The sequence below is a fragment of the Delphinapterus leucas genome, chromosome 6 (genome assembly GCF_059928025.1).
Source record: "Delphinapterus leucas isolate spDelLeu-1000000601 "Yukka" chromosome 6, BTC_Dleu_Yukka2, whole genome shotgun sequence".
NCBI classification, from domain to species: Eukaryota; Metazoa; Chordata; class Mammalia; order Artiodactyla; family Monodontidae; genus Delphinapterus; species Delphinapterus leucas.
In genome coordinates, this window is record NC_143134.1 from 104,245,560 (window position 1) to 104,261,180 (window position 15,621).

The following is a 15,621-nucleotide window of genomic DNA, read 5'->3' on the forward strand; positions in this document are numbered from 1 at the left end:
TTGTTTAGGTCAAAGACACTATATTTCAACCAACTGCCAATCAAACAGGACTGGATAACTTCCAAGCGGCACGGCTACTAACCCATTACTCACATGGACAGAGAGCTGGGACTCCTGAGAAGTTTGCATTGTGGGTCAGCTCTAGCTAAACCCAGCCTATTCAGCTGAGACTCTCATGAAAACAGTGGCACATGAAAAGGCCTAAGGGCTGGGCAGCTTGAGGACAGGTCTGGCTCAGTCCCACACCTTGAGAAAATGAGAACTGGCCCAAGAAGGCACTAGTAATCAAGTCTGCTGTTTTGTACAAATTCTCTCAGCTGTCTGATCCTCATATCTTATTATTTTCTCAACTATGAAATAAAGCAAAGAGCCTTCATGATCGATGGCTCCTGTCTCAGGAGGCTCAGGCTTCTGTGCAGGCAGGGACCTATGCAATGCAACGTGAGAATTCAAAGATGATGGTGAGAATTCCACCGCCCACTTCCCACCCGCCTTCAATTCTGCTCTACTCTGCTGCCTACAACAGCACCATTACTGACATGCGGGGCCCTGGGGTGCTGCTGGTCCCTTTAAAATGCAAATCTATATATCAAGTCCCTTGTATCTTACTGTGGATATCAATAATCCTCTGGCGGGACTGATACAAGTGTGAGATAACCACACCTTTGGGGGCCTAAACAGACCGAAACTGAGCTAATATGTAGCCACTAGTTAACATCGGCTACTGAACACTTGAAAGGTGTTCAAATGGAGTCCAAATTGAGGTGTGCTGTCAGTATAAAATACCAGATTTTGAAGATTTAGTTTAAAAGACTCATTGATTTCATAAATTGATTACAAAGATATTTTGGATCTATTGGGCCAAATCAAATGTTATTAAAATCATTTCACCTGTTACTTTTATTGTTTTTAAACATGGCTACTAGAAAATTTTAAATCACATAATATGGCTTGTACTTGTGGCTCGTACCAAATCTCCCTTGGATGGGGCTGGTCGAAGACTAGACTGTTCCATGTGGTCCATTTTGGTGACGATCTAGGCTGGCACTCTCCCCATGGGCCTGGAGTACCCCTCCTTTGCTTCTCTATCCTTCCTCCTGCCTGTTATCTTCCAGACTTTAGCGCTCTTGTTTTGCAAACAAGAAAATTCCCCCAGAGAGATCAAAGGAATTGACCGCGTCCTACAGGGAAGCTCACACAGTCCGGTGGCCATGAGATTTAAAGGGCACTGAGCACAGAAGTTGCCAAGCCCTTGGAAGGTACAGACGAGAAAGAGTACCTGGAAGTGAGGCCGGCTGACTCTCGCCTAAAGGAGACTAAACAAAAGAGGTCTGAGTGGTACAAGAAGGCTTCTAATCCCAGCCCCTGATTACAAGGAAGTATATGAGTTGCCTATAAAGTTGTATTACAAAACCACCAGGAAGTGAGCAATCTTGTTAGGTCCCTCTGTTTATTACTTATAACTTCAGGGAATTTCCAAATCTCCAGATTATTAGTTTGGGGAAACAGGAGAACTTTTTCTCTGTGAGAGAGCCTACTCAGAACCCATTTTGTAATTGTTGAAAATAAATAATACTTTATGATAATGGGCTGGAAATGCTCCAGCAGTCCTTGACCTAAGCCCCAGGCCCCAGCCCAAAGAGCAGACGCTGGTTCTGTCTTACCCAATCGGGATGATGGCCAGGAAGGAGAGAAAGGAGGAGAGTGCAAAGCAGGTGCCAACGAACTTCTCCATGGTGAGCTGATAGATCTTGTTGTACATGGTGGATGTCACCACCCCGGTCAGAGCCAGGGACAGCTGCAGGATGACAAACATCTTTCCTGTGGAAGGGACCGAGGTTACCAAGGTTACTAAGCTGTCCCTCCATGTTCCCTGAGAGCTGAGTCTCCGGGGGGCTCTCAGGAGACCCCTCACCCTCCCCAGACTCCCCCTGTCTTCCTGGCTCATTTTACAGGATTCTTGCCTCCACCCAGCTGACTCTTCCCGTGGCCCCTGGATGGCAGTATCTCCCTTTGACTGTGGCTTTTCAGCGGCTGACTTTCCGAGTCTTTCCCACCCTCCTGCTCTCACTCGCTCCACTCTGGTTGGACACCAGTGTGTTTCTAGTGTCTTCAAGGCTGCTTCTGGAACTCTCTCCTGTGCCTTCTGCCAGTCCAAACCCTGTGCCTCAAGCCGACTGGCTCTGAAACTGTCCACCCAGAGAGAACATCCGAGAAATTCCTTTCACTCACCATAAGAGGAGCCCTTGATGAGCTTGGACATTGCCGATCGGATGGTTGTGATGGGGATGAGAGCGAACAGCATGACGGCCCGAGCTGGAAAGGAATCACAGGAGAGCACTCCTCACTGTAGCCCAGCCTTGGCCAAAGAGTAAATTAGAATAGAGCAAAGGCCTCCCCTACCCCCTCTCCCACAATCCTATGTGGCCTTGAAGAAATGGTTTCTCTCCTGGCAGACTAGGAGCCCCCCCCCCTCACCTCCTCCCCCTGCCCCGGGGCAGGCTGATTCTCTGAGCACATTGCTGCAGACCCGTCTGCATGGTGCCAAGCACAGTGGTGACAGAGGGTGAAGGGTGTCTTTATTGGTAGAGTTGTTTCTAGGGAAGTGGAGCTGATGTCACTCAGAACTCCTTGCCTCCTGGGAGAGAGGTGTCTGCGCTTGCCGTTCATCGTCACCTCTGGGAGATGGTCCCAGGAGCTTTGGCAGACTGCATCTAGAAATGTGTGCCACTAACACACCTGCCACACACCCCTCCTTCCCTCAAGCCCTGTTCATTATCCCTTGGCGTGTGTGTGTGTGTGTGTGTGTGGTGGGGAGGGGGGACTCTGGCTCTTGCACACGGCCTGTTGAACTGGGAGCTGGCGAAAGCTAATCTTGCCATTTTGTGAGGGGTTTTTCTGAGTTGTGTGACCTCTGCCAAAGGACGGTCTCTGGGAACCATCTTGAGTTGTTCGAATATGTTAGCCACTAGCCAGCCACGTGACTATTAATTTAAATGAAATAGTATGAAAAATTCTGTTAAGTTGCACTGGCCACATTTCAAGGGCTTCATAGCCATACGTGGCTAATAGCTAGTGTATTAGGCAGAAAGATACAGAACATTTCTATCACTGCAGAAAGGTCTGTTGGAGCACGGGCCAGAGCTCTCTGCTTGTGGGCTGTCTTTGTCCTCAGATAGGAACTTCATTCTGCTTCCTTGAGGGAATGACTGTATTACATTGGTTGTGGAAGGCATTTATGGAGAATTTTTCTCTCTTTTTAAAAAGCTTGTGCTTGACCCAAAATGATTGAAATGATTTTAATTAAAGGACTTTTTCAGCTGGATTACTTAATGTTTTATCCCTTTAAAACTGGGGAGAAGAAACTCAACCCCATCTCCTCCACTCGAGGGCATCCTGAAGGCTCTCCTGCTGACTCCAGGCACCACTGACCAGCCCTCCCTTGACTTCCTAGAGCTTTGGGCACCACTCTGGTAACATTTCAGGGGCCACACAGGTAACAATACCGACAAACTCAAGTGCACATCATCCTGTCTCCCTTGTGTCTAACAGATAGCAGGTATAATCTCCGGTGCTGAGCTGGGACACCTAGACCACAGCATCCCTGGGGTCAGCCCCATGACTCGGGGGATGCGCAGTGTCCTTGTCCTGCCTCCCCAAGAATGCCAGACTCACCAATGTAGAACATGTATGTCTCTTTCACAAAAGCCAAGAGAAGGGCTCCAGACGCAAAGGAGACCATTCCAATCATGATCATGGTGGTGTCCTGGAAGTAGCGGGAGAAGACCAAGACGCCCAAGAAGCTGGTGATGAAGATGGTGTACCCTGAAGCCATACCATAGCCCAGCTGCACCTGGTTCCAACTCAGAGGCTCCCTCAGCACAAAAAGGGGCATCATGTCCACTGTGCCCACCACTGCCAGGTCATATATGATGGCACCCACAAAGAGCAGAGCAATAATGGTTTTCTTGGGCTTTGCTTTTGCAGGAGATGAAGGGTGCCTTAGCACACACTGCTTGTCTGTCGGATCAGGATCCAGGGTGTTATCAGTGCAGACTGTGCCAGACACCGTATCCATAGCCTTGCTGGGCTTGGCCGTGGACTCAGGGACCTTCAGCACGAAGAGGCTGTAGAAAAGGGCACAGGTGGCACAGCTCACGCTGAAGGCGGTCAGCACCAGGCCCTGGCTGGAGTGCCCGACTAGCTGCTTGAAGAGGTGCCCCGAGATCATGCTCCCACAGAATCCCGCCAAGCCCAGGATCAAGTCGATCACGATGAGGCGCAGGGAGCGGCGGCCCTCCGAGGAGCCGAGGGATCCCAGGGCCATGACCCCCGACCAGAACGCTGAGAAGCCACCGCACAGCCCGTTCAGCGCTGCCGCCCCGTAGAGCATCTCCACGGGCCAGTCCAGCAGCACCTTGAGCAGCAGCGCGAGGCGGCAGAGCATGAAGCCCAGCAGAGACATGCAGATGGAGATCTTGCGGTGGTAGCGGTCGCTGAGCCAGCCCAGCCCATAGGCCGACAGCAGGGGTGTCAGGCCCAACACAAGGTTGTAGATGATGTAGAAGTTGGAGATGGCCCTCTGCTGTTGGTTCTCTAGAGCCCCCAGGGTAGACAGGCTAGCGCTGTGGTTGGACAAGACCTCGCCTCCGAAGGACGCCTTCACCACGAGGAGCAGCCCCGCGTCGTAGAGGGAGGCGGCCATCTGGGTGGAGGCCACCACGGGCTCGATCCAGGTCGACACCTGGGGGCGGGACAGGGGGCCCCTGCACGGGCAGGTGGTCCCCAGGCCCATGTCGTCTCTCTGATGGGGGATGGAGGGAGGGGCTTGCCCGCTGCTGCTGGCGCAGCTGCTCCCGGGAGGGCGGGGGCGCAGCCCGGGTGCGCGCGGGGCAACCTGCGAGCCGAGGTGAGCCAGGCGCAGGGCGCAAGTGACAGCAGCCAGCGGGGCGGCCCAGTGACCTCCGGGACCACGGCCACGCCTACCCGGACCAAAAAGGGCCACGCTCCGCCCCCGGCGGCGGAGCAGGACTGGCGGCGGCCCAGGGAAGCGAGGCGCGGGGGAGCGCGCGGCGAGTCTGGAGTCCGGCTGCAGCCCAGGGAAGCGAGGCGCGGGGGAGCGCGCGGTGAGTCTGGAGTCCGGCTGCGCCCCCGCGTCACGCTGCTCCGGGCAGCGCGGCCGCCTGAAGGGCCGATTTCCGCACGGCCGGGCGTGCCTGGACCTCCCGCAGGTCGCTGGGCACCTTCCCCTGGGACTTGGCCCCCCCAAGGCAGGGGGCAAAATTCTGTACCTGGAAGGGAGTTTGGGGCAAGCCGTGAGGTGCCTGGGATCAGCGTGTTGGCGGCGGTGGGGGTGGGGGGTGGTGAGGTTTTATTTTGGGGTTTAAAAGTGACGGGGACCTATGTGCTGTGGGGAGCTGGGTAGCAGAGACTTTGAGAGAAATTTTAAAAACTCAGGAGCCCTAGTATCTCTTTGAGGTGCTGATTTCAATTCTTTTGGATACCGACCCCGCAGTGGGATTGCTAGATCATAGCGCTGCTTTTATTTTTTTGAGGAAACTTCGTTGTTTTCCATAGAAGCTGCCCATTTTCCTTTCACAGCACCAGTGCACAAGGGTTCCAATGTCTCACATCCTCACCAACACTTACCTATTCTGATAAATAGCCATCTTGACAGGTGTGGGGTGATACCTCAGTGTGGTTTTGATTTGCATTTCCCTGATGATTAGCTTATCTTTTCATATGCTTCTTGGCCATTTGTATATCTTCTTTGGAGAAATGTCTATCCACGTCCTTAGCCCATGTTTGTTTTACAACTGAATTGTAGGAATTCTTATATATGTTGGAGATTAACTCCCTTTCAGAGATATGATGTGCCATATTTTCTCCCATTCTGTAGGTTGCCTTTTCACTCTGTTGATTTTTTTTATTTTGCAGTGCAGAAGCTTTTTAGTTTGATGTAGTCCCACTTGTTTATTTTTAGGTTCTTTTTTTAAAATACATAAATCTATTTATTTATTTTTGGCTGCATTGGGTCTTTGTTGCTGCGCACGGGCTTTCTCTAGTTGTGGCGAGTGGGGGCTACTCTTCGTTGCGGTGCACGGGCTTGTCATTGAGGTGGCTTCCCTTGTTGCAGAGCATGGGCTCTAGGTGCGCAGGCTTCAGTAGTTGTGGCATGCAGGCTCAGTAGTTGTGGCTCGTGGGCTCAGTAGTTGTGGCTTGCGGGCTCTAGAGCACAGGCTCAGTAGTTGTGGTGCACGGGCTTAGTTGCTCCACGGCATGTGGGATCTTCCCGGACCAGGGCTCGAACCCATGTCCCCTGCATTGGCAGGTGGATTCTTAACCACTGCACCACCAGGGAAGTCCTAGTTTTAGGTTCTTGAAGAGAGATTAGTACTCCTGTGTTCGTTGCAGCACTATTCACAGTAGCCAAGATGTGGAAGCAACCTAAATGTCCACTGATGGATGAACGGAAAAAGAACATGTGGTATATAAATACAAGTGAATGTTATTCAGCCTTTAAAAAGAAGGAAATCCTGAGATTTGTGTCAGCATGGATCAACCTTGAGGACATTATGCTAAGTGAAATAAACCTGTTGTAGAAAGACAAATGCTACATGATTTCCCATATGAGGTATCTAAAATTGTCAGATTCATAGAGTGGAATGGTGGTTGCCAGGGATTGGGGGCGGAGGGAGGGAGAAATGGGGAATTACTAGTCAAGTAGCATAAAGTTTCAGCCAAGCTAAATGAAGAAGCTCCAGAGATCTGCCGTACAACGTTGTATTTACAGTCAGTAACACTATATACACTTAAAAATTTGTTAAGAGGGAAGCTCTCATGTTAAGTGTTCTTACCACAATTCAACAACAACAGCAACAAAAAACAAACAAAAACCCCAAACAAGACCCTCAGGAGCAGCTAGGCTCAGCCCTTCCTCCAAGACAAAGGCCTCTTGGAGAAGAGTCCTTCCTTGAGCACCTGAATTAAAGGGCCAGGAGCCAGCACAGGACCCAAGCCAGCGTGGGTCCCAGCCTGGAGGCTTTGTCCTTAAACCCCAGCGCCAAGGGAGAGAGGGGGAGGTCCTGCCAGCCCTGTGTGTCCCTGCAGATGCTAAAATTGGACTCTTGCAGGGTGTAGATCCCACAAGAACAGCCAGGATCATTTGCTGCCCCAGGACCCTTTCTATTTCTTTGCAGTTGTTCTTCTTCTGTCTCACGGGCTCACTGCCTTGGACTAGGTGGAGACCGGTTTCCCTGGCTGGCTTGCTTCCTCTAAGTACACACTCCTGCAGAGAGGACCTTCTTCTGACTTGAGTCTCCCTTGTATGACTTTAGGTTCCTGCTCACCAGGGCTGCCGTGCCTGTGTCGGGGTCGAGCAGACAGGGAGAGAGGTGGAGCGTTTGTTTTGACTTTCCATTGGGGTGGGGAGCGGGGGAGGCAGAAAAGAGGCATGGGGAAGTGAGACTCGGGTCTGCTGGTGAGAACAGGAACCCCCGTGTCAGTGTGGTCAGAGGAACTTTAGAAGAATAGGAAGGTCCAATAGGGCTCTAAACAGCTTGCTGTCTCGTGTGTATATGAATCCTTCCTGAGACCTCACCCTACCTCCTTGGTTCTTTAAGAAAAGTCTACTCATGAGTGTTTCGTGTAAGTGGGATCTTTTATTTTTTTAATTTGGTGGAAGCTGGTGAATAATCTGTGATTCATGTCTGGATTAACGTAACTCTGGGCAGAGATCATGAGCAAGCAGAAGGAGAGGAGACCACAAGAACACCAGTCTCCCAGGGACTTGCTGAAATCTGGGACGGGCTTGGGAATGTCCCAGGCTGTGGACTTGGGTGGTTAAGCCATCTGACCCAGATCCTGAGGGCCAGGGAGACCCTCGCTGCTGATGCAGCCTACACTGATGGGAAAAGTGTTCTTCTCTATTGTTGGTATTTTAGGGGCTGAGGTGAGCCTTTTCCCAAGACATTACAAGTGAAGGAAAGAAGATGCCCTCCAAGACATAAATATATAATGAACAAAGCAAAGATATACAAACTCATCCTAGGAGACAGAGATAAACCTTGTCAGTGACCATCCAAGAACTTTCTTTCTAGGGTTTCCCAATGGCTGGCCCATCGCTACATGCAGGGGCCACCCCAAGTTCCCTTGCCTGAGCACAAGCAATCTTCTAGTTGTGATTTTACTTCCCAATAGAGCTGAGCGCAGGAAGAAAATGTGCTAGTTACGCGAATACTCCAAATAATTTCTCATGGTAAGTTAATACATTAGCATTCTGATTTCTCTGCCTTTCTAATTTGGTTAACGTAGGCCTCTGTCTGGGAAATGACTTCCCTCTCCGAGTGCTGATGAAGTTTTTTATTCTGTCAGGCTGAGAGCTACGCCTCATTTATAATAAGCTATCAAAATAATGAATGCCACCCATGGATCTTCTTGGGAAATTGTTTCACTGGCTACTCCTCCTCAGGGTGGCACCCTAACATTGCCCAATTTTATAGGTGAGGAAACAGACTTAGGGTGGCTAAATCATTTGCATGAGGTCACACAGAGCCAGAATTCACATCTTGGTTTGTGTGACTTGAGAGTCCATGCTATTTTCACAATGCTCCATTTCTGACATAATTGAAGAGATACATTTTCAAAATGCATTTTTGTGTTCAAAACTTTGTCAAAGTCTATTCCTAAGGTATTTTCAAACTCAGTGACTCATTTGTTCATTCATCATCCACTCATCTACCATCCATCCATCATTCACAAGCATTTTTTGAGTATCAGGCTCACTACTTGGTACCAGGGATACAAAATCCTTTGCCCTCAAGGATCTTTCAAGTCTGAAGAGTTATCAAGAGGCACTGTACAAACACTCCAAGTTCTGTTTTACACCTGCAGTCACTGACGCCAGGCCATGCCTCCTCTTTCAAAGATTCTGGCTTAATGGGATTCCTGTCTACCCCAAGCTCTGCTCCCAACATGAATGGCCTCATGAACAACCTGCTCAACACTGTAGAAGAAGTAAGACATCTGTTTTTACTGGCCAGGATACATTGATTCTTCTTCTGGTAAGAACACCCCATTTTTCCTCTGATGAACCATCTTCCAAGTGGAAATGAGACTCAGGTCTGGCCAATCACAGCACTGAGTGCCTGTGATGACAGTGATTGGTTTGGAGATGGAAATGTGACCCAAATTTGAACCAGTAAGAATGAGGCGCAGGACTCTGACTTAAATAGTTAGGGAGGAGACACTTACTCTTCTCTGCTCATCTTAGACTGCTGAGGATGAAAGCCTGGAGTTACTGGTAGCCGTTTTGCTCCCCCTAGAGCAGAGCTTGCCTGAGATCTCCCTATAGAGGACAGCAGAGCTGAAAGATGGAGAGTCAGATCCTGATCACATCCTATGAGCTCTGCCTGAAGCTAAACTACCTCTTCACCTTTTTTTTTCTTTTTTTTTAACATCCTTATTGGAGTATAATTGCTTTACAATGGTGTCTTAGTTTCAGCTGTATAACAAAGTGAGTCAGCTATACATATACATATATCCCCATATCCCCTCCCTCTTGTGTCTCCTTCCCACCCTCCCTATCCCACCCCTCTAGGTGGTCACAAAGCACCAAGCTGATCTTCCTGTGAGATGCAGCTGCTTCCCACTAGCTATCTATTTTACATTTGGTAGTGTATATAGATCAATGCTATTCTCTCACTTCGTCCCAGCTTACCCTTTCCCCTCCCCGTGTCCTCAAGTTCATTCTCTACGTCTGCATCTTTATTCCTGTCCTGCCCCTAGGTTCTTCAGAACCTTTTTTTTTTTTGGATTCCATATATATGTGTTAGCATACGGTATTAGTTTTTCTCTTTCTGACTTACTTCACTCTGTACGACAGACTCTAGGTCCGTCCACCTCACTACAAATAACTCAATTTCGTTTCCTTTTTATGGCTGAGTAATATTCCATTAATGTATGTGCCACATCTTCTTTATCCATTCATCTGTCAATGGACACTTAGGTTGCTTCCATGTCCTGGCTATTGTAAACAGTGCTACAAATAATGTGGTACATGACTCTTTTTGAATTATGGTTTTCTCAGGGTATATGCCCAGTAGTGGGATTGCTGGGTCGTATGGCAGTTCTGTTTTTAGTTTTTTAATTTATTTTTGCAATACGCGGGCCTCTCATTGTTGTGGCCTCTCCTGTTGCGGAGCACAGGCTCCGGATGTGCAGGCTCGGCGGCCATGGCTTACGGGCCCAGCCGCTCCGCCGCATGTGGGATCCTCCCAGACCGGGGCACGAACCCGTTTCCCCTGCACCAGCAGGTGGACTCTCAACCACTGCGCCACCAGGGAAGCCCTGTGTTTAGTTTTTTAAGGAACTTCCATACTGTTCTCCATAGTGGCTGTATCAATTTACATTCCCACCAACAGTGCAAGAGGGCTCCCTTTTCTCCACACCCTCTCCAGCATTTATTGTTTGTAGATTTTTGATGATGGCCATTCTGACTAGTGTGAGGCGATACCTCACTGTAGTTTTCATTTGCATTTCTCTAATGATTAGTGATGTTGAGCATCCTTTCACGTGTTTGTTGGCAATCTGTATATCTTCTTTGGAGAAATTGTCTATTTAGGTCTTCTGCCCATTTTTGGATTGGGTTGTTTGTGTTTTTCAAATTGAGCTGCATGAGCTGCTTGTATATGTTGGAGATTAATCCTTTGTCAGTTGCTTCATTTGGAAATATTTTCTCCCATTCTGAGGGCTTTTTGTCTTGTTTATGGTTTCCTTTGCTGTGCAAAAGCTTCTAAGTTTCATTAGGTTCCATTTGTTTATTATTGTTTTTATTTCCATTTCTCTAGGAGGTGGGTCAAATAGGATCTTGCTGTGATTTATGTCATAGAGTGTTCTGCCTATGTTTTCCTCTAAGAGTTTGATAGTGTCTGGCCTTACATTTAGGTCTTTAATCCGTTTTGAGTCTATTTTTGTGTACAGTGTTAGGAAGTGTTCTAATTTCATTCTTTTACTTGTAGCTGTCCAGTTTTCCCAGCACCACTTACTGAAGAGGCTGTCTTTTCTCCATTGTATATTCTTGCCTCCTTTATCAAAAATAAGGTGACCATATGTGTGTGGGTTTATCTCTGGGCTTTCTATTCTGTTCTATTGATCTATATTTCTGTTTTTGTGTCAGTACCATACTGTCTTGATTACTGTAGCTCTGTAGTATAGTCTGAAGTCAGGGAGCCTGATTCCTCTGCTCTGTTTTTCCTTCTCAAGATTGCTTTGCTATTCGGGGTCTTTTGTGTTTCCATACAAATTGTGAAATTTTTGTTCTAGTTCTGTAGTAGTTCAAACTACCAAAAATGCCATTGGTAGTTTGATAGGGATCGCATTGAATCTGTAGATTTCTTTGGGTAGTATAGTCATTTTTACAATGTTGCTTAACAAAAACTTCTGTATTCCCCTTTCCCAATCCCAGTAGTATTTAGGTTTTCCATCAATTGCAAGTGAAAGAGATTTGATGGAATCAAACCCAAGGCCTCTAATCTCTAGTGACCTCCACCCTTCTTCAGCCACAAACTCCCTTGGATCCTGGATCTGATCATCAACCGTAGCTGTGCCACCTCCAGAATCACTAATTCAAATACCCCACTCTGACTACAGCCTCCTCTCCTGTGTTGTTTGTTCAGCTACTTCTACTTCAATGTTTCTTTGATCTTATCAGGATGCACACACCCCTACACTAATGTATGATTTTTCCAAATCATTCCAAATCGATGTATGATTTTTCCTTTCTTCCCTTCCTCTGCTATCTACCTCTATCTATCTAACTTAGGTAGCAGAGGTACATCATTTTGGTAACACCCTTTTCAATAGATCAAACTCTCTGGTTCTTTTATCTTTGCATGCCAACCTTGGATAAACCCAGTTATCTGCTGGCATTCAAGTAGCTGAGGACTAGTTGGGGGGAAGTCTCACAGTTAGTCAGATTTTAACTATAAATTTACAGACTCCAATCTCAAATGAGCCCTCTAAACTACCCAGCAGTCCTATGCTGTTTCTCCAGTCAAGTCTCACTCTTTCATGCTCCAAAATTACAAGTTCAGAACTTTGCATTCCTTTCAACCTTTCAGACTCTTCTACTATTTTCTATTTTACTTCCAGCCAGTCCCTTCAAACTCTACTATTTTCTATTTTATTTTCAGCTCTATCGTGTCACTAAAATGGATTTTCTGAGGTCAGTGATTCCATGTCATTAAATCTAATGGACATTTTCAGTCCTCATCCTACTTGACTCTGAGCAACCTTTGAGAGTTTTAGCCTCTTTCTTAAATCTTTGAGAGTTTATTCTCTTGCTTCAGTAATACCACACCTTCCTGGTATATCTCCTTTCTCTTTGACCACTCTTCCCTTTCACCTTTGGAGACTCAAACTCTAACCAGTCTTTTTTTTTTTTTTTTTTTTAATAAATTTATTTATTTTTGGCTGTGTTAGGTCTTTGTTGCTGCGCACGGGCTTTCTCTAGTTGCGGCGAGCAGGGACTACTGTACGTTGTGGTGCATGGGCCTCTCATTGCAGTGCATGGGCCTCTCACTTCAGTGACTTGTTACAGAGCATGGGCTCTAGGTGCACAGGCTTCAGTAGTTGTGGCATGCGGGCTCAGTAGTTGTGGCACACAGGCTTAGTTGCTCCACAGCATGTGGGATCTTCCAAGACCAGGGCTCAAACCCGTGTCCCCTGCATTGCCAGGTGGATTCTTAACCACTGCACCACCAGGGAAGCCCTAACCAGTCTTTAAAGTTAAAATTCCTTGTAAATTGGTGCAGCCAATGTGGAAAACAGTATGGAGGTTCCTCAGAAAGCTAAAAATAGAATTACCATATGACGCAGCAATCCCACTCCTGGGCATATATCCAGGCAAAACTATAATTCAAAAAGATACATGCACCCCTATGTTCATAGCAGCACTATTCACAATACCCAAGACACGAAAACAACCTAAATGTCCATCGACAGATGAATGGATAAAGAAGACATATACACAATGGAGTACTACCCAGCCATAAAAAAGAATGAAATAATGCCATTTGCAGCAACATGGATACACCTAGAGATTATCATACTAAGTGAAGTAAGTCAGAAAGAGAAAGAAAAATACCATATGATATCACTTATATGTGGAATCTAAAATATAACACAAATGAACCTATCTATGAAACAGAAACAGAATCACAGGCATAGAGAACAGACTGGTGGTTGCCAAGGGGGAGGGAGGTGGGGGAGGGAAGAACTGGGAGTTTGGGATTAGCAAATGTAAACTATTACATATAGAATGGATAAACAACAAGATCCTACTGTATAGCACAGAGAACTATATTCAATATCCTAAGATAAACCATAATGGAAAAGAATATAAGAATGTAACATTAAAATTCCTTGTTGGCTCAGTCATAGGCTTTCTTCTCAGTCTCTTCTCTAAACAATCTCACCTACACATATAGCTTTAAGTACCGTTTATATATAGATGACTCATTGTTATGTCTCCAATCCAGACCCACATATCAACTACCTACTTGATATCTTTCCAACGTGTGCAAGTCCATACTCATAGTCTCCTTTCCCCACCCCCATTATAGTGTTCACTACCATCCATCCATCCAGATGTATAAACTAGAAAGGTATCCTTGATATCTTTCTCTCTTGCCTTATTTATACAATTCTTTACCAAATCATCTTAACCTCTTAAATATCTCTGGAATCCATCTAGTTTTTTCCATTTTCATCTTAGCACCCTAGTTCAAAGTATCATTATCTCTTGCTTGACCTACACCATCAACTACTAATTGGTTCATCCTTATCTATTTTCATTCTTCTCCAGGAATGAAATCAGATTTCTCTCTTCAAGATACACATCCTATTCTAAAGCCAAATCCTCTTACCGTGGTCCGCCAGCCTTGCATAGTCTGGTGAGTACCTTCCCTTACACCTTCATCTTGTACCATGCTCCTTGTTGTCTCTACTCCAGCCATACTGGCTTTCTATTTCTCAAATGTTCTTTGCACTCTTCGTACAACAGGCCTTTGCACATACTATTCCTTCTCTCTAGAACCTGTTAAAATCCTATTTTTGCCCAGTTCACATCGAATTATTCTTTGGGTCTCAGCTCAAGTGCCATTTCCTCAGGAAAGTATTCCCTGACTTTCCTGGCTGTCATTCCACCCCACCCCCATTAAAGGGTCTCTCAGCACCATGTAACTCCTCTTCTTGTCACAGTTGCAATTTTCACATTTGTTTTGGTGATAAATTTGATTCATGTCTCTTGGTGCCATGGGACTGTAAAAATCAATGAGGGCCGAGACCATATTTTCATCGCCAAAGCCCCAGAGCCTGATACATTGTCTGGCACCTAGCAGGCGTGCAATCGGTATTTGTTAAGTAAGTGAATAAAGATATTACATTCCCACTGTCTGGGAAACCCATGGGTTTAGATTTGAGATACAGAGAATTTAAATATTAGTCACTGTTTAAACCAGTCTTATAAAGAACTTGAGGCCCCAAACCCACAGTTAGTAAGTCCTAGTCTTCTAATTCTGTGACTCACACCTTCCATTGTGTCACTCTCCCTCCCATCCAGCAGTAGTGATGGGTTACACTAAACCAAACCCTCTGACATCTTAGCATGTATTTGTAGTAGAGTAGCATGTGACCACGAGGCTAAGTTTGAGTCACTGGTACCTTTGGGATGAGACTCTTAGCCTCAGCAGCACTATACTTTGGACAGGCTGTAGATTTTATTTAGTGGTGACAAAGGTGAACTCAGAATCCCGCTATTCCTGCAAGCCCTGCTTTACTTAAAGTTTGCAGTCAGTGGAGCTGGATGTAGAGGCAGAAGCTACAGCCCATATTTCCAGTCTCATCACCTTCTGGCAGCCCCTAACATACCAAGAAACTTTTTTGGCAAAAGGGCCTTTGGGATATTAATCTCAGCTAAGAACCTTGTTGGTTCTCCTTGGTCAGGATATAGCAACCCTTAAAAGAACACACACACACACACACACACACACACACACACACACACACACACCTGTGCTTCTCTGTCTCAGTCAAAAGTTAATGTCACCATTCCCTCCACTCAGGTGCTTCACCATAGGGATTCTCTAGGGGGAAAGATCCCTATCTTTCAGGAGCTGACAGAGACTTGAAGTTCCCTAATTGTTCCGTGGCATGTGGGATGTTCCCGGACCAGGGATTGAACCAGGGTCCCCTGCATTGGCAGGTGGATTCTTAACCACCAGGGAAGCCCCCTGATGATTATCTTTAGTGCTATATTTGGATTTCTTTCTCTTTTTTGTGTGTATCTACTATAGATTTTTGGTTTGAGATTACCATGAGGTTTTAATATAGCAGTCTATATATTATATATGATTGTTTTAAGTTGCTGATCTCTTTATTTTTTGCCTGATTACTTCCTTTTATTTTTTTAAACATCTTTATTGGAGTATAATTGCTCGACAATGCTGTGTTAGTTTCTGCTTTATAACAAAGTGGATTAGCTATACGTATACATATATCCCCATATCCCCTCCCTCTTGTGTCTCTCTCCCACCCTCCCTATCCCACTCCTCTAGGTGGTCA

The 15,621-nt window shown here is 46.5% G+C and overlaps 2 protein-coding genes across 3 annotated transcripts in view; one reads left to right on the forward strand and one right to left on the reverse strand.

The window, feature by feature from the left end:
- The window catches only part of SLC46A2 (solute carrier family 46 member 2), a 9,870-nt gene extending 5,052 nt beyond the window's left edge, over positions 1 to 4,818 (reverse strand). Inside the window, exons 1-3 of one of the 2 annotated variants that reach the window (XM_022579016.3) lie at positions 3,676 to 4,818; positions 2,233 to 2,316; positions 1,665 to 1,821 (exon numbers count right to left, since the gene is read on the reverse strand). In XM_022579016.3, coding sequence (XP_022434724.1) covers positions 1,665 to 1,821; positions 2,233 to 2,316; positions 3,676 to 4,795 — 1,361 coding nt within the window. In that variant the 5' untranslated portion in view covers positions 4,796 to 4,818. Of the gene's footprint in view, positions 1 to 1,664; positions 1,822 to 2,232; positions 2,360 to 3,675 lie in introns of those variants that run through there. The other variant, XM_089913599.1, reaches the window with a different exon arrangement.
- LOC149749028 (uncharacterized) lies at positions 4,808 to 15,067 on the forward strand. Its single transcript, XM_089913607.1, has 3 exons — positions 4,808 to 5,126; positions 8,893 to 9,062; positions 13,865 to 15,067. Exons 1-3 carry the CDS (start codon positions 4,808 to 4,810, stop codon positions 13,868 to 13,870), a joined length of 495 nt encoding a protein of 164 aa, XP_089769733.1. The 3' UTR covers positions 13,871 to 15,067.
- The last annotated feature ends 554 nt before the right edge of the window (positions 15,068 to 15,621 follow it).